General features: G+C 51.8%; 1 protein-coding gene across 3 annotated transcripts in view; it reads right to left on the reverse strand.

Annotated features, from left to right (window-relative positions):
• Positions 1–6,264: 6,264 nt before the first annotated feature.
• DIP2A (disco interacting protein 2 homolog A) overlaps positions 6,265–21,551 on the reverse strand; it is a 107,585-nt gene continuing 92,298 nt past the window's right edge. For all 3 annotated transcript variants that reach the window (XM_044919242.1, XM_021679205.1, XM_044919232.1), the window contains exons 27-38: positions 18,740–18,861; positions 18,502–18,613; positions 17,332–17,441; positions 16,710–16,840; positions 15,776–15,944; positions 15,017–15,187; positions 12,982–13,043; positions 12,279–12,336; positions 10,877–10,951; positions 9,367–9,541; positions 8,645–8,768; positions 6,265–8,195 (exon numbers count right to left, since the gene is read on the reverse strand). In XM_044919242.1, the coding sequence (XP_044775177.1) occupies positions 7,943–8,195; positions 8,645–8,768; positions 9,367–9,541; positions 10,877–10,951; positions 12,279–12,336; positions 12,982–13,043; positions 15,017–15,187; positions 15,776–15,944; positions 16,710–16,840; positions 17,332–17,441; positions 18,502–18,613; positions 18,740–18,861 (1,562 nt within the window). In that variant the 3' untranslated portion in view covers positions 6,265–7,942. The remainder of the gene's footprint in view (positions 8,196–8,644; positions 8,769–9,366; positions 9,542–10,876; positions 10,952–12,278; positions 12,337–12,981; positions 13,044–15,016; positions 15,188–15,775; positions 15,945–16,709; positions 16,841–17,331; positions 17,442–18,501; positions 18,614–18,739; positions 18,862–21,551) is intronic.

The following is a 21,551-nucleotide window of genomic DNA, read 5'->3' on the forward strand; positions in this document are numbered from 1 at the left end:
TTAGGAAAGGCTGTTGGATGGTGAGTGGACATACCCGATGCAGCCCCCACCTCCTCTCCGGGTGGCCACACCTTGTGTGATACCCTGATGAACGTTCCTGATCTTAGGGGGAGGCATCCAGTCTTTTACCATTAAGCAAGATGTTCGCTGGGGCTTGTAGGTGCTGTGAAGTAACTTCTACTCCAGGAGTGTTGGATTTTGTCAGGTGTTCTACATTTATTGGGAATGATCATGTGGTTTTGTTTTTCATTCTATTGATACAGATTACCTTGATTGAGTCTCAGATGTTGAGCCAACTTTGCGTTCCTGGGATAAATTCGATAAATCCCACGTGGTTATGGTATATGTATCTTTTTGTATGTTGATGGATTTTATTTACCCTTTTTTTTAGGATTTTTCTGTCCATGTTTGTAAGAGACATTGATCTTTTGTTTTCCAGTCTTTGTATTGTCTTTGGTTTTGGTATCAGGTAACATTGGCCTCTTTTATTTCTAGGAAGATTTTGTGAAGAACCGGTATTAAGTTGTCTTTAGATGTTTGGTAGATTTCAGTGATGAAGCCATCTGGGTGGGTAGTTTTTAAATTACTCATTCTTTATCTTTACTTGCTATAGGTCTGTTCAGATTGTCCCTTTCCTCTTGAGTCAGGTTTTGTAATTTGTGTCTTCCTAGGAATTTGTTCACTCATCTAGTTTATTGGCATACCAGTATCGATAGTATTCCTTTAGAATATTGCTTATTTCTGTAAGGTTGGGAGGAATGTCCTCTCTTTTATTATGATTTTAGTAACTTGAGTCTTATTTTTTTTCTCAACCTAAAGTTTTGTCAGTTTTGAAAGAACCAGTTGTTTCATTGATTTTCTCTGTTACTTGTTTATTATTATTATTGTTAAAGATCTTACTTATTTGAGAGAGAGCAAGAGAGAGCATGAGCAGGCGGTGGGCAGAGGGAGAAGCAAGCTCCCTACCAAGTAGGGAGCCCGACGTGGGACTCGATCCCAGGACCCCAGGATCATGACCTGAACCAAAGGCAGATGCTTAACCGACTAAGCCGCCCAGGTGCTCCACATGTTGCTTGTTTATTAATTTCTACTTTTATTATTTTTCTTCTTCTTGCTTTAGGCTTAGTTTGCTCTTTCTTTTTGCAGTCTCTTTAGGTAGAAAGTTAGGTTATTGATTTGAGATCTTCTTTCTTAATATAGGCATCCATAGCTATAAATTTGCCACTGCTTTAGCTGCATTGATATGTTGTCCTCATTTTCATTCATCTCAAAGTATTTTCTTATTTCCCTTTTGATTTCTTCTTTGATCCATTGGTTATTTAGGGATGTGTTGCTCAACTTCCACACATTTGTCAGTTTCTCAATTTTTTTCCTGCTGATTCCTAATTTTATTCCACTGTGGTTGAAGATCATTCTTTGTATGATTTTTATCTTTTTAAAATCTACTGAGCTTTGTTTCATGGCGTAGCATATGGTCTAGCCTAGAGCATTTCCATGTGCACGTGAGAAGGATTCATATCCTGTTGCTCCTGAAGGGAGTGTTTTGTAGATGTCTGTGTCTAGCTGATTTATACTGCTGTTCAGGTCTTCCATGTCCTTGTTGGTCTTCTGCCTGGTCATTCTATTCCACAGAGAGAAAACAGGGTACTGAAATCTCCAATTATCACTCCTTCCTTCATTTCTGTCAGTTTTTGCTCCATGTATTTTGGTGATCTACTATGGTTAGGTGCATATATATTTATAATTATTAGGCCTTCCTGATGAATTAATTGTTTTGTCATTATAAAATGTCCTTCTCTATCTCTTCTAGCAAATTTTTGTGTGTGTTAAAGTCTATTTTATCTGATATTAGTTTAGCCACTCCACCTGTCATGTGGCTGCTGTTTCCAAGAATTACCCCTTTCCAATCTTTTACTTTCAATCTGTCAGTATCTATGAATCTAAAGCCTGTCTCTTGTCAGTAGCATATACTTGGGTCTTTTTCATATATACACAGTCTGATAATTTTTGCCTTTTGAATGAATTATTTCATCCATTCACATTTAAAGGGTTTTATTTTCTTTTAAAGATTGATTGATTGATTGATTGATTTATCTGAGAGAGAGAGCACAAGTGGGAGGGGCAGGGAGAGAGAATGTGGAGCCTAGATTGGGGGGTGGGGGGTGGGGCTTGATCTCACTACCCTGAGATCATGACCTGAGCCAAAACCAAAAGTCTGACGCTTAACCAACCGTGTCACCCAGGCGCCCTTCACCCATTCACATTTAATGTTTTGTGTCTCTGAATCCTCCTTTATCACTTCCTTTGGCATTAAGTGAATATTTTCTTTTTTCTTTTCTTTTTTTTTTTTTAAGTCAGCTCCATGCCCTGTATGGAGCCCAACAGGGGCCTTGAATTCACAACGCTGTGACCAAGACCTGAGCTGAGATCAAGAGTCTGACACTTATCCAACTGAGCCACCCAGGTGCCCCTAAGTGAATATTTCCTAATGAAGCCTGTAGATTTCTTGAATGATATTTTTTGAGCTGTTTGTTTGGTGGTTGCTTTAGGGCCTACCATACACAATGTATCAGAATCCGTTTCAGATTTATACTAGCTTAATTCCAGTGAGACATACAAACATGACTCCTGCGTGTCTATTCCATTTCCTTCCTTTTGTGGTATGGTTGTTAGGCATATTACATCTGTTAATGTTATAAACCCAACAATACATTGTTGTAGTTATTACTTTACCATCTGTGAAGTAACCTGCTACAGCTTTGCTCCCACCCACTTCTTTTGTGCTGTTATTGGCAAAAATATTACATAGACACTATATTTCTGTAAGACCAACATTACATAATATACATATTATTTTATGCAATTTCTTTTTAAAATTAGTTAAGGAGAAAAATATGCATTTATATCATCTTTTATAATTACATAATTACTGCTATCTTTACCAGTGCTCCTTGTTTTTTGTTTTTTGTTTTTTTATTTGAATTCAAATCACCATCTGGGATCGCTTGTTTTTAGCCTGAGGGACTTAATATTTCTGGTGATGCAGGTCAGTGTCTGGGAATGTCTTTATTTTGCCTCCACTTCTGAAAGATAGCTTAGCTGGATACATGATTCTTGATTGACAGTTCTTTTCTTTGGGCTCTTTGAATGTCCTCCCAGGGTCTTCAGGCCTGTGATTGCTGCTGAGAATTCAGCTGTCAGTCTCGTTGTGAGGGGCAAGTTTTTCTCTCTTGCAGATTTCAAGATTTCCCCTTTTAGTAGCTTTACTGTACAGCTGACCCTTGAACAACACACGGTTACAGATGGTGACCTCTGTGCAGTTGAAAATCCGTGTATAACTTTTGACACCTCCTAAACTTAACTGCTAACAGCCTCCTGTTGACCAATAATGTAAGCAGCCGATTAACACATATTTGTATGTGTTTTATATACTGTGTTCTTACCATAAAGTAAGCTAGAGGAAAGCAAATGTTGACAAAATCAAAAAGAAAATACATTGACAGTACTGTAAGGTATTTACTGAGAGAAAATCAATGTATGAGTGGGCCTGCGCAGTTCAAACTCACGTTGTTCAAGGATCAATTGCTTATGCCTGTGAATCTCTTTGTGTTTATCCAAATTGAAGTTTCTTCAGCTCCCTAATGTGTAGGTTAGTACTTTTCAATATATTTGGGGGAGTTTTCAGCCACTAGTTCTTCAAATTTTTTTCTGCTTTTTTTTCTCTCTCGTCTCCTTCTGGTAGTCCCATTACACATGGCTGGTGAGCTTAGTGGTGTCCCACATTTCTCTGGGGCTCTATTCCTTTTTTATCTTTCTTCCCCCTCTGTTCTTTGGATTGCATAATCTTTATCAGTCTATCCTCAAGTGTGCTGAAACTTCTCCCCATCCAGAAGTACTGTTGAGCCCCTCTAGTGGATTTTTCATTTAAGTTCTTGTACTTTACCAACTCCGGAAATTTCCATTTGGTTTTTTTATGTATGTAAATATATTGTATATTTTAGATATATATTTGTATATCTTATGTAGTATATAAGTGACAGCTATGGAATGTACAAACATGTTATATAAAATATTATACATTATATATTTTATTTTGTCTTTCTATTGATATTCTTTGTGACATTGTCATCATACCTTCCTTTACTTCTTTAATTATAGCTTCCTTTAGTTCTGTGACATATTTTAAGTGGCTACTTTCAAGTCTTTTTTAAATCTGACATCTGGTTCATCTCATATGAAGTTTCTGTTGTCTTCCTTTTTCCTGGTGTATAGATCATGCTTCTGTTTCTTTACATGCTTCATAATTTTGGGGGGGAATCTAGACATTCTAGATAGTACACTGAAGCAACTCTGGGTTCTTGCCCCTCCCTCTACCACCCACCCCCCCCAACCCCGGGCTTGTTGTTGTCGTGTGTAGTGACTGGCCCCCTCCACGCAGTGGTAAGGCTCTGGTGTCATTCCTGTTCCCTGGGAGGTGCAGTGGTGGGTATGCCCACAGTCGCCCTGGGTGACAGTGGTTTGGGCAGGACTCTCGGCTCTTTCACTGACCACACCTGGCTGTTAAGCTCAAGCAGTACCAGCTGATTGCTCTATTGTTTTCAGCTGGCGGGGGAGGTACGGATCTCTCTAGAGCCCAACTTGACCCAACGTGGGATTCACAGAGGAAACAACTCCCAAGATCAGTGTTTGAGGTTTGTTCTAGCCCCAGGAGGGCTCTTCCCCAGTCTCTCTCCCTGGTTCTCCCGAAAATTTGCTGCCTACAGTTCAGCCAGTCCCTTCACTGAGTCTATGAGTCTCTTTCCAATGGCCTTTCACCACAACTCCTACTGTTTTTGAAAGTGTCCTTGTGATTGAACTTCTCCATGCTCTGGTGCAAATGCAGTCAGTGTCTTTGGGAAGAGACAAGGAGCTACCCCTTCTATAGCCTGCTTCTCCCAACAGGTGAGGGCTCTGGGCCCAGGAGTGGGAACAACAGCACACTTCTGAGGGACACACCCCCTCTCAGAGCTTGGCGATCCATGGGGTTGGGGACAGTACTACCCTCGGGTCTTCTCAGCTTGCTTCTCCTGGCATGGAACCAGCATCTTACCAGCTGGGCGAGGGGGGACCGGGCCCCTGCCTCAGTGGTATCTCACCCAAAGCAGAGGCTCCAGTCCACAAGGAGAGATCATGGTTATGCTGACGATCCTAGTAGAATCACTTCGAAACAAATCAGCTATATTCATAATCTGAAATTAAGCACAAGTAACCACAGTTTGCATAAAATACTTGAAACATTTAAAAAAAAAACCTAAGTTGGGGCGCCTGGGTGGCTCAGTCAGCGGTTAAGCGTCTGCTCAGGTCATGATCCTGGAGTCCCGGGATCGAGCCCCTCGTCGGGCTCCGTGCTCTCCCCCACTGCCCCCCACTCATGCTCGTTCTATGTGTCTCCTTCTCAAATAAATAAGAATCTTAAAAAAAAAACAAACCTAAACTAAAACAAACAGAATCGAGATACAAATGACCTACTAGACACAGTATGGACTAGATGGACATTATAATTCTTAATATAAAATGGCTCCTACAAATCAACCAAAAAACGTTTGAGCACAGTAAGAATCGGCAGATCTGAATAGAACGAACCAAATGAGAAATCAAAACGACACATGAAAACATATTTAATATGACCAGACATGACACTTATTTGACCATCAATTTGGCAAGGACTTATTTTAATCTTGGCCAAGAGTCCGTTGCCAATACCAGGGGCTGCTGGAAAGCGGCCACCGCCACACGGCCTTTCAAACTGGGATGAGCTCTGACCTGGTCGCTCTCCCTGCAGGAACTGCGTCTGAGACAGCAACTGCCATTGCGGACGGGCGGGCACCCAGCGCGGCTAACGTGCGTCACCCGCCACCGGCGGACAGCAGGGGTAAAACTACCGTTAGTCACGGCACACAGTGTCTACAACAAGTAGAAGAATATATGTGATAGATTAAAAGTCTGTAATTTATTAAGTACAAAAATGGATATCAAAGCATAGGACCCTAATTTTGTAAAAATTCTAACAAAGAAAAAATCCCTGAAAGGGTTTTTAGCAGATACTAATGCTGCTATTTCGCAGAGGTAGGATGAGAGGAGATCTTAATTTTCTTCTTCACACTTTAATGTGCTTTGTAGATTTTATGCTGTAAGCATAAATGCTTTTATATTCAGAAAAAAGAATGCATAATAAAATATATCCTATTTGGGGTAATTTAAAAAACATTTTCACACATTTCAAAGTGCAGAATTACAAATAGTCAATACCTTTTATTAACATAATGATATAAAAAAATTTTAGTGTGATATACAGAATTCTCGGAGAGTAATTTTAAAACATTTTAATGCGCTTCCTAAAATCTTAATTTACAAGACATTTTGTCTTACTGCCACTGACCTCTCAATACAAAAATTTTACAATATTTGTTTCCTATAAAACTACAACATTAAGATTAGGGTTAGGTAGTTTTCCCCTGCTGGCCACTGTATTACAAGGAATGTCCGTTAGTCCACTGCTAGAACCTCTGTATGTCAAACAATAAGTTATACAGATTATGTACATAACTACAATAGGCTTATTAGGATTCCAGTATGTTGTAACATATTACACCACAGCTCAACACCATAGGCAAACAGAACTAATATGCACGTGCTGCCTGTAGCCAAATAAGAGATGTGAGAGTTGGCCCAGCTGGCCGGGCCCATTCGGTGGTGAATTTAAAATGGTAGAGAATTAATAATAGCTTTGTTAGGCACCGCTCCAGGCTAATTCCAGAAACACCTGGTTGTTCCTAGGAAGCATGCATAATTCATAAACTTTCCCACACTCAATCCCCCCAAAACCCCACAACTTCATAACATACTCTTTAATAGCTATATAAAAATAATCTTAGATTTGAGCTTCGCTTCAAATTCTTTTAAGTATCTAAAAGATTTTACATTCTCTTCTTTGATTTAGGTTTACTATAATATTAGATCAGTCAGTTCCATCAAGTTTGAATAAAATAACCGAATGCAGTTTGGCCAAGTTTTATAGGCACACAACTCAGACTGTGAAATCCAGGGTAGGGGGACAAGGCTCTGTCCACGGCCCCTGGAGCCCACGCAGGATGCTCGGCCAGCAGCGCCGAGGACCCGAACGCCCAGGCGCTGCCACCAATGCCCCCAAGTCTGTTAACAGGAATAAAAATAACAATTCAACACAATTCCACGGATTGAGAAGAACTTATCCAGTGGTGTTAGGAAAACGAGGAAGTTAACTAAACAGCACGAAATGACAAACCTAGGAAGTGGTTTAAGCCTAAATGCTGGTTTACCTGCCCAAAAGCAAGCATCTAATCTGACAGCCCCCAGTGGCACTTCTCAAGGGTCAGTGACAACAAACGCGGATGATCGGGCACACGCGTTCTCACGTGTTTCTACACCCAACCAGCCTGGGAAGTGCCCTGTGAGCGCGGGGGGGGCGGGGGGCCCAGGACCCGCCACCCTTGCTCGGCTCCTCCCTGTGAAACAGAAGCGAGGCACATGGACCAGGGGCCTCAAGTTCTTCCTAGCATGAATTCTATATAGGAAGTGGGAATAAATAATTGAATTTTTAAATTCAAGAACTATATTTTCAGCCTAAAAAAGGTGCAAACTCGCAACACAGTAGCGCACTTGCAATGCCTCCCCCCTCAGGCAGCCCCCCGTTCAGGTACTGACATTCCTGCTCCCCCAAACGTCCTCCAAGAACAAGACACTTCTTCAGATGGTCCAGGAGGCGGTTCCCCAAGGGAGATTTGGGGAGCCTGGAGCGGATCTGAATAAGCAGAGGAAGAAGGGGCGTGGCGTGCGGGAAGACTGGAGCCCTTCTGGTGGCCGCTGGTGGCCCGACGCCTCTGCCGGTCCCCGCCGCGGGAGGCACAGGGCTGAGGAGCCGCGCTCACATGTTGTAGGCCACGTAGATCGGGTCCAGCTGGTCGGCCAGGAAGCCGTCTCGAAGGTGCATGCGCTGCTTCTCGCCCCGCGAGTTGATGGGGATCACGCCGGGGTCCACGATGACCACCACGCCCACGACCAGGTGATGCTCCTCCAGCACCACGTTTGTGACCAGAGCCACCAGGTCCAGCGCGTCCCGCTCCAGCCCATCCAGCTCCACCACCACGACCAGCAGGTTGGTCCAGGTGAACACGGCGCTGCAGGGACAAGACAGGCAGCGTCACATGGGGGGTGGGCACAGGCCTCCGGGCCACACGGACATGCGGGGAACAGTGCCAAATAGAGAGCAGTAAGAGAAATCACAAATGTTTGCTGACGTTACACCACAGCTTAACACCACTAACAATGCAAGGGTTAGGCTAAGTGCATTTTCCAGGAATCTCTGTTCTAATTAAAGCCCTGAACAAGAACCGAGAGTATCAGCTGACGCGGAAAGCTCTGCCTGACCCAGTTCAAGCTCCCACCAAGGGAAGACGTCAGGAGTCACAACCATTTCAATTAAAAAATTCAAGTAAAAGCAGGAACACTTCAGGATAACTGAGGGACCTCACGTTTTGAAACTGATTAGGAGGTGAGGAAAGAGCTTGCAAGAGGCCTGGGGTCTGCTGCTGGAGGCGGGCTGGGCCGGGCGGGACGTGGCTCTCACCACTCAGCGATGCTCCTGTGGGCTCGGACCACGGACGTCTCGATGTCGATGGGGTGGTAGCGCATGCCTCTCAGCTCCAGCGTCTCATCCAGAGACCCGACCACGTACAGCGCATCATGTCGCTCTGTGAACACGGTTCGCACGCCTCAGAAGGACACCCAGGGGACACCGGGCACATCTGCATCTGTGTCAGCCCCGAGTCATGCCGTGTGGGACAACCGAGCCTCCCGTCCGTGAGCCGAGCAGGGGGCCCGGAACGATTCCCCGCGGGCGCAGCCCTGCTGCCAGTCACCACCTCAGGAGAGCACGTCAGGGTGTGAACACACACTGTGAAATAATCTGTGCCATCTCTGGAATGAAACAGCATCTGTGGGGACACCAGTTCTGACTTGATCTGGGCAGCCTGTGGTGGCCCAAGGGACTCTGCAGCTTTCAGGGGTCACACGTGGAGGGGGCCTGGCGGCCTTGTCACCAACACCCCACATCCCCAGCAGAGGCTGAGGGCCCAAGGCCAGTGAGGGACAGCCACGGGGGCAAAACAGCCATTTTCAGAGAAAACTGCTACCAGAGCACATCCCTGCCCCCCACACCTCACGACACAAGCTCACAGCAAAGGGCGGGGTGAGCCAGCAGGACGTCCGAGACGCTGCGGCTCGCGGGCGGTGCAGACAGACCCCAGCACACGTCAGCACCGGGGCGGCGGCGTCCGAGGCAGCCCTCACCTCCGCTGGCATCCGTGAGCTCTGTTCTTCGCAGGAAACCGAGGTAGCCAGTCCTCGCCCAAATGGTCTGGGTGTCTCCAAAACTCAGCCGGGCACTGAAGTGGTCGGCGTGCAGAGCCTCCTCCCCGTACCCCGTGTAGTAGCCGGTAGCGTTGTGTGGGCTGCTCACCCAGATCTGCGGGGCTCAGAGGACGAGAAGGTCGGCACATCACAAATGCTGGGCACAGTGTCAGGAGACGTCACCGGCCCGAAGTGCTTAAGGAAACACTTAACAGAGGCGGCGGAGGCCGAGCTCTTTCCTCTTGTGAATGGAGTTAAAATTCCAGGCACGGAAAGCAAGCAAACCACCTTTCTCTCCTCAAGTGAAGCATTCCTTCCTTTGCCCTAGAAGGTTTCTGGGAGCCCCTGCATGTCCACTCGGGCACAGGTAAAGGGAGGGAGGGCTCACAGGACGGAGCGGGCAGGGCCGCTAAACCTCCCCTGCGGACATGCTGAGTCTACACGCCCCCACACAGCCGTCGGCCGCACATGGGTAGCAGTACCAAGCGCTGTGGGGTCCCCTGGGGTGTCCTTCTAACACAGGGCCCATCCAGGACCCACAGTCAGCTCCCCAGACTGAGCGCCTGGTTCCAGACACCCCCAGACGGCATCTCAAAGAGGACGCGGGGCGCCCAACAGGGCCTCCTGCCCCAAGAGGCAGGTTCCCAGCCCTGCACAGACCCTCCATGACCACCTTGGGGGCAAACTGTTGCCCTAACAGGCCTGGGTCCAGCTGGCCAGGAAGAGGGAGGGCTGAGGGGCGGCCCCATGCTGACTACACCCAGCCCTGGGCCCGGGACGGGAGCGATCAGGACAATCAGGACACTGAGCGACCCCTGGAAGGCCCCCATCAGACAAACTGGGCAGCATCTGTGTAAATACCCCTGAACCCCATCTGCCAGGACCCCAGAAGCTGTCCACAGCAGAGCACAGTGGTCCTTGTGCCCACCTGGTGCTCGCCCACAGAGCCTGGAACTGGAAGCCTGAGACGTTCCCACCACGACTGAGCCGCCCGGGCCCCCGGCCCCCAGGGAACAGTCCCACCCGCCCCGAGTCACTCAGGACCCACTCCCATGCACGACACATTGTGTCGGCACAGTGACTCCCACAAAGCCTGCATCCTAAGAACACAGAGCCCCCCCCGCCCCAGCCTATGTCTGCCCCCAGCCAGCCCCTCCCTCGGGGACTGCTTTTCAAGGGGAATCACAGTGTCTGGGCTGCTCCTTGGGCCTCCCAGTGCCCACAAAACTCGAGGTTTCCCTTTGCTGGAGGGCAACCCTGGGGTGGGCTTCATCCTGCGGGAACCCAGAGGGACCCCCCCACACAAATGGGTGCAGTAGGGGCAGGAGCAAAACAGCTTCTCCAAAGTATGCATGACCCCAAACGGCTGAGAATTCCTGACTCTGGGACAGACTGGGGAGACGAGTCGGGCAGCCGCTGAGATCGTGGGGGCTCTGGCCCCCCACCTTACCTCTCCCAGGTGTGAGTCTCCAAGGGGCCCTTTGGTTTCAGTGTGCGCAATAATGACCTTCACCCCAGGGAGGATCTGGAAAGAGGATGTGAGTGATCAGGAGGGTTAGACGCCAACCTAAATCAGACACCGATTTTTCACAGAAATAAGAGACTTTTTAATAGATAAAAATAAATTGTGAATCTTAGCAAAATTATCCCAGTTCCTAAGAATGGACCCTATTTCAGACGTCGAGAGGGGTAAGGAGGGTTTCCGTAAGCATCTCCCACACCTGGGGTCTTTCACTAAGGCCACACGAGGACAACCTGCCCCTTGCAGGGGCCCATGAGTATGGGGTGCCGTCCACGCACCACGGGCCGCTGCCAGGGCTCTGTGTGCCGGCTCGGTGAGCCCCAGCCTGGCCTGGGGAGCTACCGTGAAGACATGGAGTCAGTCCCACTCTGCCGGCTGGCTCAGGCATGCAGGGGCACTGGCGTGTCAGACCACCCGGATACCTGTTCTGTCTCAGGTGGCGTCCCCATATACAAAACAGATGGCAGTGGGGACCTCCAGGCAGATGGGAGGAAGGGTCAAGGGGTCACAGGAACATGGGGATGCAGGCTCTGTCGCCCATGGTCATCTTCCTCCTCTCCCCCAGCTCAGCTCCGAGGCCCACACTCCCACCCCAGGACCTTTGCACCAGCGGAGCCTTCTGCCCCTCATGTCTGTGGCTGTCCCTCCTCAGAAGCCCGACCCTGGTCACCCTCTGCAGGCGCGTCTCCACTGCCCTGTCCCTGGCGGTCGCTGTGACCCTAATCGTGTGGGAGCACGACTGGCAGTCGTGGGGAGGTCCCCACTGCCATCTGTTTCGTATATGGGGACGCCACCTGAGACAGAAGCGGGGTGGCCCTTCCAGGCTGTGTGGGCTGTGCCAACCTCCATTTCTCGCCTCTGGGATTGCGCAGGAACAGGACGGGCCGCCCCTCTGCCCTGGGCCTGGCACTGGCACGCTGCGGGAGCTGTGGGAAGCCCTGAGATCGGGGCCGTCTGTTCCTGGCCGCGACGCTGGGCACCCAGCCCTGCCCTTGACCCTGCTGTCTCCTGACGCCCAGGCCATCCCCCCACTGCATCACACCCCCTGATAAAGCCACGCGGGCGCTCTTCTTTCCCTCGAACTTTCCCTGGCTCTGAGGACACCTGTTCTCCAGATCCCCCTGGTGGCATCGGGCCCAGCGGGCTCAAGCCCCCAGTGGGAGCTCCTTCTGGGCTTCTGCCCCTCTCTCCTTTCTGATGTCCTTGTGTGAGAGGTGAGGAGGACAGGAGCCCTCTGCATCAGCCCAGCCGCGACCCCGGTCGACCTGTTTCCATCAGGACATGTTGACCTCTCAGAACCCGCCAGGGGCCAAGTTCCAGCTCCCACTACCTTTCCAGACTCCGTCAACGGCAGACTGTGCGGAGAACCCCGTTCTACCAAACGTACCCTGAAAATTAACAAGGGAAAAGTCATCAGAAACTGCTTGTCACTCTAAAGGTCAGTCTGTGGACAATTCGTCTTCAGACTCACGACCTTGCCGTGACCTTGGAGCAGCGACTGCCTGCTGACCGGCCCCGACTCAGGGCAGGGGTTGGCTCCAGCTTTCTCTGCACCCTCCCCCCACCCACCCCCACCTGCTGGCCCCACCCCCAGGAGGCTCCACCGCTGTTTACATCAAGGGGCAGCGTGGCCACGTTTGAGGGTCCAGAACCAGAACCCAGCTTCGGAGCTGGGAGGGACCCAGACCCATAGGGACACACTGTGGCCCGCGCACATTTACTGGACGGAAACGCTAAGTCTGGTCTTAAAATGGTATCGTGGGAAAAACATGCTTGCCATTGGCTGGTTCGCTTGTTTTCTACCCCGTAAGACGACCCGCACCAGGTGTTGGGTAACTCCCATCCTCCCTCCAGGGATGGGAACCACAGGTTCAGGGATGCTGCCTGAGTGGCGCTGACACGAGGGACGAGAAGGCAGCCCAGGCTCCCCAGGGGGCCCAGCCAGCCAGCCGCTCACGCCAGTCTGCTGGGAGGTCAGCCCGGGACCCAGCCAGCCCACACAAGCTCCCCTGCGGGTGTGGACGGGCCCTTACCGGTCGTGCCGCAGTGCCCTCATGTCCACATAGACGGTGGTGGGGTCTGGGCCGGCCGTGCCCTGAAAGGAGAGCAGCAGAGGAACTTCCCTTCACCGGGTCTGCAGGAGCGGGTCTGCATCTACACGGGCAGAGCCGCGTGACAGCCCCTCCCGGGCCCCCAGGGCACACCCAGGAAGGCAGCAGCTCTGCCTGGGGCCAGGAGCCTGCCCGCGGGCACAGACGCCCTCCATCCAAACATCTACCTGGCTCAACAACGACGAGTGGAGCGTCCAGCAAAACCTACAGTTTTACTCGTCAGTTCTAAGAGCTCTGTGTTCCCGCTGGTCCCCACCCTCCGTTCGATGGTAGAAACACCACCGTAGGTTTTGGAGGGCATTTCCGCCACGCCGTCAGATCAGGCCTGGCCTCTTGCCAGCCAACTGGATTCTACCAAGGGCCGAGCAGAGTGGAGGCTCTCTCGGGGATTCACCCTTCTCGCCTCTCTTCAGAGACTTGGCATTGACCCTGCTGAGGCTATTAGGGCCCATTTAGTAGATAAGGAACATGGAGTTAAATGGACACTCTCCTTGATGTCACTCTCTGAAGACCCCAGACAGTGTAACCCACGTCTGCCCTGGTTAAAACAAGTGTCTTCTTTGAGACCAAACACGGCCCTTCCTCCAAAGGCAACGCCAGGACTGGTACGTTCTTTTGAAAATAGCTTTGCGCTTCCATTTGGTTTCAAAGGAGCTTTTGTAATATGTCAAGAACATCCACTGTGAGCAAAGTCAGACAGGAGAGACACATGCGTTTGTCTGGAATTCACAAGAAGCCACAGGAACTCTTGGGGGAAGCACAGAGGTGCCTTGAGGTTGAGGTCAAGGTCGTACCTGCTCAGCCAGCTTTCCCAGCCTGTTGGGCTGACAGAGGCAAAGAAGGCCAGCAGAGGGAGACAGGGAGGAGACAGCCACAGGAAACAAACAGGAAGCAACAGGCCACGTGAGAAACACACGTAAGAGAAAGCAAAATACGTCACTGCATCTCAAAGCGCAAACGTGAACAACCCATTAAGAGTCTGGCAATCCTACGTGGCATCCCACGTGCCGACAAATAATACAGACACCTTCAAATATCGAGTAAAGAGGGCACCAGCTTTTAGATGTTGAGCAGAGAGTAAGGTGTTCACTTACAGCCTCGAACTGTGCATCAGCAGCCTGACACTTAGTCGTACTGTCTACAATAGGAAGGGACGTGAGGAGGGGGCCCAGCCCACCGCCTCCTGCCACCGGCAAGGGTCTGAGGCTTGGAGAGGCCAGCAGGGTCTTCACGGCGGGGAGGACATCAGCAGAAATGCCCGGAAAACAGGAGGACGGTCTCTGCGTAAGAGACCGGCCCTGTGCCGGGGACAGGCTGGCCCAGGACAGGTGTGCCGGGTGCCAAGGACCAAGGCTGTGCAGAGGCTCTGGCTTGGCACCTGGGCCCTGCTCTGGCTCCCGGGGTGCCTCTTCCACCCTGTAATTCCTATACCGTGTCCGTGAGGAAGGCATTCAGTATGCTTTTACGAAGAAGTGAAATGCAGATACTGGTACCAAATCCGGAAAACAGCCAGTCATCTGAAGCAGCATTAGACATACTCTAGCTGTTCAATTTCTGAAACTTCGTGTTTTCCTTTTAATAAGTAAAATACCTTAATGTTTCAAAAATGAATTTGGGGCAATACAAACCACCACATTAATTAATGTTTCCATTTAAAATTGGTTAAGTGTCATAAGCTTTAAAAAATTAGCTACATATTGTATCCACCTTAGAGATTTTTCCAGGTAAGTGAATAGCCACTGCTCAAGAACGTGTTGTTTTCAAATGAGCCTTTGTTCATCTAGGAGACTAGAATATCTTTTACAGTAAAACCTCCTAGCTCACAGGCTGAACTGACATATGGAAGTGAACATCAAAGGCTCAGAAGACAAGCAGGGACCAGGGACCAGAAGGCAGGACAGCACACGGAGAGCGGCAGGAGGGCGGCAGGAGGAGGGGCTCCCCCGGCAGGCCTTACCTGGAGGCAGATGGCCACGTTGACCCTGCACCCGAACGTGGTGCTCACGGCGCGTGCCGGCAGCCCCAGGTCCTTGAACAGCTTGGAGAAGGACTGTGTGAGCGCGATCCTGGGCCTCTCCTCTGCGACCACCATGCAGGTGCGCACGCAGGACAGGTTCACCCCCTTCATCTGTGGGAGGAGTGGCGGAGCGGTCCTGAGCCATGTGAGGAAGGCTTAGAGGGGCACCCCCAGGGGCACCTGGTGCAGGAGCAGGGTGAGCGGGAAGCAAACCACAAACCCCAGCCTCCTCCTCCCCTGGGTCTCGCTGGCTGGGTCTCAGTTCCCCAGGGTCCTAAGCATGAAAGCACTGGAGGGGGCCCCTCAGCTCTGCACCCACTCCTGGCCTCCTGTGCCCCCGCTCCAGGCCCCTGGACCCCACGGTGCACTCAGAGCTAGTATGGGCCCCGCCCCCCACCCTGGCTCCCCTGCCCACCGCCCTCTGCTCCCTGCACCCCTGCCTGGCTCTCACACCCTCCTCTGATGTGTGGGGTGTGCAGAGGAAGGGACGGACCTCTAGGGGCACAGCGAGGAGCTTGCAGCACAGTGGGGGCCGGGATAAAGCGCCATGGAGCCAGTGTGGCTCAACTCTATTTCCACAAACGGCTTGAACAGATCTTGGGGGTCTTTGTTTAAGGTTCCCGGGGACCAGTTTAGAAACAAGTAGGAGCCCCTGGTTTGGGCACTCTGACAGGAAAGCAAGCAGGGTCGCGCACTCACCCTGAGGACGCCCGTCTGCGCTCCCAAGCCCTTGGTGCACATCTCCATCACCGAGTAGGAGCAGAAGGTGACCCGGGCCTTGTACTGGCTGACGGCAGACAGCCACAGGGACACGTTGCTCTCCAGCTCCAGCGGGGGCACCAGGACGGACTGGTGTCCTGAGTAGACGCTGGGAGAGTGCAGGGAGGGTCAGACAGCTGCTGAGCCCACGAGACGTCCTGGCCACCTGCGTCCCCGCCTCTTTCCTTCCCCGAGGACACTTCTTCCTAGCCAGCACTGGGCACAATTCGGCCCTAATTCAAGTGGGAGTTTCACTAGAAAATTCTGTGAGGAGCAGGGGGTGACACAGGGGTGTGGTCTCCGTCTAAGCACTTTGGAAGGATCCAGAGTCACACTTAGGGACAGAACCTGCTGGCTGGAGACTCTGGCTTTCTACTTCCAAAGATCTGTCGCTACTTCCTAGTATTTGATGAAATTAAGTAGCCTCTTCCCTATTACTAGTAACGGATACTGTTTGTATGTAGTGAAAAATGTATTTTTACTCTTTTTACTCCGTTTCAAACTCAGGCTCCAATCCTTTTCACCCCCAAACGAACCCACTCACAAGTGCATCTTAGACTCCCTGGGCATCAAAACTGAATGTTAAGGTCCCAAAAATGACACAAGTGATTCCAGTCTTGCAGGCAGGCAAGCTGCAGGGGCACCTGCTCACCACCCTGCAGGGGCACCTGCAGGGGCACCTGCTCACCACCCTGCAGCACTCACCTGCTCACCACCCGCATCACTCACCTACTCACCACCTGCAGCACTCACCTACTCACCACCTGCTCACCACCCGCATCACTCACCTGCTCACCACCTGCATCACTCACCGATTCACCACCTGCAGCACTCACCACCTGCTCACCACCTGCTTACCACCTGCAGCGCTCACCTGCACAGACACCACAGGGCGAAGCCGAGGCCACAGTAGGGGTCAAGGCATATGGCGATCTGCCTCGAGGGGTACAGCTCACACTGCAGCTTTATGGAGCGGCACAAGGCACTTGTGGCCGCGTGTGACATCTTAAGGAGTAAAATGGAAGTTCTGGTCAGTGATGTGAGGGAAGAGAGAAAGTGAACAGCAGTGCCTGTCAACCATGCGGCCAGACACAGTTGCTTCCTTAAAGGATGGCTGGCTCAAATCCCCATTCAAACCAAATAATACACAGGAAATGGCACACTAAAGATCTTCTAAATGAGATTTCAGAATATGAAAAAATTTAATGGAGCTCTTGGCTCCTGGTGAGGGGACAGACTCATTAAAGTCACCTGCTCCCAAAGCTAGGTATAAATTCTAAAGTTTAGATGTTACCATAAAACATCAAAATATGCATAGTTCTCGGGCTAACCTGATTCCGGGGGTTTACTGGTATTTAACACAAACTTCAAGGAACACTATTGTTGCTTCCAGCTGTGGATGAGAGTGGGGACCTGCGTAAACCTGCACCCAACACCCTTTCTCCCCACCCGTCAGAGGCAGAAGCAAATAAGAGAGCTATGACCCCAGGACCCACCTTCACGCCTGCTAATATCCCCGTAGTTGACACGCTGAAGTCCAAGTATGCGAGCACATCTGGAGACGGGGGCCTGAAAATGTTCGCCACCTTCTTTTTTGGTATGTCATCTGTTGAAGCAGCGACCCCAGTAATGTTAACGCTACTCCAGGCTCTCAAAGGGAGAAAGAAAACATGATCCGTACCCGGGGAGTCCTGGGGCCACACGCATATGTGGAGACAGCAGGCCACACGCATACGTGGAGAAGCTCATTTTAACCTTCAGGAAAATGTCATGTGGAGCAGACCCACCATGACTGCTCTGAGTGCGTGGTGACAGGGACAGTGGGCGAGGTGCATTTACCAGTGCGAGAGCTCGGAGGAGCAAGGACTTGCCAAAGGTCACAGAGCCTGTGGCAGAACCACTACCAGCGAGAGCTATGGGCAGGCTCCCAGGGCTCTCCCTGCTTCATCGTTCCTGTAAGACCACGAGGTGGACTCAAGTGAGGCAAGGGCTGGAGCCTACGTTGCCGCAAGCTGGCCAAGCAACAGGACTGTCTGGAGCCAGTCTGCTGGCTCCACACCGGCTGCCCTGGACCAGCTCCCCAGGCCTGTAGACGGGTACCGGGCCGGTAGCCAGACGACACAGTCCCTGACCGCTTGCCCTGGTCTGCCAGACGACACAGTCCCTGACCGCTTGCCCTGGGGTGCAAGGGCAGATGTCTGCCAGGTGCGGGGGTCACATGGTTGTGCACCACAGCCCACCCACAAAGCCTGTGGGGTGCTGCTCGTTTGGGGCATCTCAGCCCCAGGCTGACCTCAAGGCTCGAGGCATAGCGGTCCAGGGGTGTACAGCCCTTCCTGTTGGCCCACAAGCATCTCATGGGGCACAGCAGCATTCACCAATGACGGGACGAGGGACGGAGGTGTGTGTGCGGTGGGCCCACCTGCTGTACCACGAGGAGGGGTGGTCCGCAGACGCACCGGCTTCCGACAAGGGCTTCTGCCCCACGGCTGCAGGGGTCCCGCCATGAGGGAGGCCCAGAGGTGAGCGGCCCTTCGCCACCTATTTCAGCTTCTCCCACCCAACTTCTGTTGTCTGGTGGCAAACGTACAATCCGTACAACAAAGAAAGGAAAGGTGGTGTGTCCCGGGGGCCAGTGCACACACCGAGGCGCCGAGGACCCTCACCTGTGTCTAGAATGGTCGGCCAGGTCCTGATGTCCACGGCGGCGGCCGCGTCTTTGGACTTGAGCAGCCGCATGATGGCCTGTGTGGTGAGGACGCAAGCGGACTTGCTGACCTGCAGAGCACGGGGGTTGAAGGTGTGAGCAGGACATAGGGCCTGGGAGAGGTGACGTGTTGACGGCCCAGGCCCCCCACCTGCCCCTGGTCAGGCCTGCCTGGCCGGTCCACAGTGCACACGTACCTCCACGATCATCTTGACAGTGGGCAGCGTGGTGGTGAGGTTCTGGGGGTGCGGGGGCCGCACCGTGACGGGCACGCAGCCGCAGTACAGACAGCCGTAGAAGGCGGCAATGAGGTCCACCCCTGCAAAGACACGTGGTCAGAGAGGGTCAGGGCGGGGTGGAATGTGACGAACAGCACCTAGCACCACGGAGGGCCAAACAGATGAGAGGGTCCCAGTCCAGCATTACCCGGATAAAACCATGACTACTCCAAACCGATATGGTATTGAGACAGGAAACTGAAGGACTCCATAAAAATCTGATTTTGGCTCCTTTTCTTGCTTCTCTTCTTGCTAGGACCTGCACCCCCACTTTACACATGCAAATGGTTTATGTCCCCCTCGTAAGGGACGAGGAGTTAATGATTTCTCTAGAATAGATAACATCTAAGGAACGATCCGACCTGGTGAGAATGAGTATCCTGGACCCACAGCTCTAGAGACATCTCTAGGCCAAGGCCCCCTGGCTCCAAGGAATATCACCTAAACCAGCTCCCGATGACTAAGAGGACGTGCACACCAAACCACAGTCCTCAGTAAAACCCCCCACATCCCAAACAAAGATGGGACTCTCTCTCCTTACCTGAGTCTCCCAAACACTGTCCATAGCTGCGCTCTCTCTACACCTTCAATAAACTCTATTTCATTCCTATCTTGGCTGGTCCTGCAGGACTCCCTCCCAGTGCCCAGACCCGGCCTGCTGGCAACATATTTGTAGAAAGTGCTATGAGGGATGTACAGAGACTATCCTGAAAGGCTGGAGAGGTAGAAGAGGGTGTGTCCGTGGCACAGAGGAGGGCACCGAGGGCAGGTCTCCAGCCCGGGAGCAGCACTAGGCCTACCATTCCGGGGGCCAAGCGCAGGGTAGGTGAGCAAGGGAAGTAGGAACCCTTTTGAGGGACAGGCTGCCCAGCTCTGAAAAGGAGGGAACACGGGAGGATGAGGGGTCTGCCCACCAAGGAGAACAGAGCTACAGAAGGAGGTGATGGGGAGGATGAGGCGGGGGTCTGCCCCCTCGGAGAACTGGAAACTTGGAAGGCTGCAACTCCTCGCACATCGGTTCTCAGGCCAGGGCATCCCTCCTTGCTCTCAGCTTTACATCATAACACGTGACCACCAAATGTTCCTTCAGTTTTCTACATGTTTAAGTCTTAGGGGGAATTATACCACACTTAAAACCTATGCTCCCATCTTGAACTCAATCCAGCTTGAGACGCTTGCCCCCCCCCCCACAAACACACCCTGGGGACCCTTCAGAGCACACAGGGCGCCCACCTGGCATCCTCAGGCTACAAAACACCAGCCTCAGGCTATTTCAATTCCAGGGTCAAAACAACTCTGTCCCATTTAACCTGGCTGGTGGGTTTCACTGGATTACAAATTCCCAATGCTCCATCAATATTAATAGCGGACTCTGAGGCCAGGGTTGCTCAGCAGGGCCGTGAGCACACCCAGCAGGCTGGTGCACATATGAGTGCTCTTACATCCAGCATGGTCGCTTCCCAACACAGCACATGAGGAAGACATCGACAGGAGCCCACTTCCTTGAGCTCACAAAATTCATGCTGCTCCCTGAACGCACATATTTCCAGGTGCACAGGTGGGGAGAATCCTTCTGATCCCACCAGCATCCCCCCCTTCTGCAGCTTCCAGAAAGCATGGGTTCTTAATCCCTTGGCTCAATACACCCCTTTGAATGTTGGAAAAGTCCTGGGCCACCCCCTTCACTCCCAAGAAATACACAACACACCCAGTGGCAAATGCAAAGCATGGGGGGGGGGGAGTGCCCTCCCCACGGGGACCCCAGCTCAGCCTCCAGCTACTATACTCTCTACCTGCTGGCACGTTTTCAGATGTAAATTTAGACCTTCAGCATGCATTTTCTTTTTTGTTGTTAAAAATGGTTTAAGAACAGTGTCAAACATACTTCACAGTAGCGAAGAGCATCAGGCCCCTCCCTCTCTTCACCCTCCGGATTCTCAATTATCAAGATCGCACTGGTTTGCTACCCATCTTTCCTTCCCTTTTCCTGTAGTTAAGCCTTCCCAGTGTTTCCCAGTTACTGCAGCCCTGCGCTTCCCTGTGGGCGCGCTCCCTGCGAGCACATTCCCTGCGGGCGCGTTCCCTGTACACGCTCCCTGCGGGCACGCTCCCTGTGGGCACGTTCCCTGTGGGCCTGTTCCCTGTGCACGCGCTCCCTGTGGGCGCGCTCCCTGCGAGCACATTCCCTGTGGGCACATTCCCTGCAGGCGTGTTCCCTGTGCACGCTCCCTGTGGGCGCGTTCCCTGCGGGCACGTTCCCTGCGGGCCTGTTCCCTGTGCACGCGCTCCCTGTGGGCGCGCTCCCTGCGAGCACATTCCCTGTGGGCGCGCTCCCGTGTGCTGTGCGTGCTTCCAGCCCCAGCCCTGAGCCCGGGGCTCGGCACCACTGCAGCCGGTGTGGACAGCTCGTGGCCAGGGAGCTCCAGCTCAGCCATGTCTCTGCCCCTCTCAGTCAGGGTGAAGCTTGCCTTACGTCTGGAACCCAGGGGTACTTGAAGAGTGGGGACTGAACTCACCCTAGGGAAAAGTACCCTCACAGCCCAGGTGATGTGGGAAACAGAGGCAGAAGGAAATGTAGATAAAAGTAAATGTCCTTATAACCTGCAGCCCGTTGACGAATACTCGAGGCGGGCAGAGTATAACATTCCTCCAGGAAGCTCCTGTCTTAATGTTGATGCCTTGTTAACAGGGAAAAACAACCCTAGCTTGACAAGAGCCAGGCCTCTGGTAT

Source organism: Neomonachus schauinslandi, chromosome 1, assembly GCF_002201575.2.
Source record: "Neomonachus schauinslandi chromosome 1, ASM220157v2, whole genome shotgun sequence".
NCBI lineage: Eukaryota > Metazoa > Chordata > Mammalia > Carnivora > Phocidae > Neomonachus > Neomonachus schauinslandi.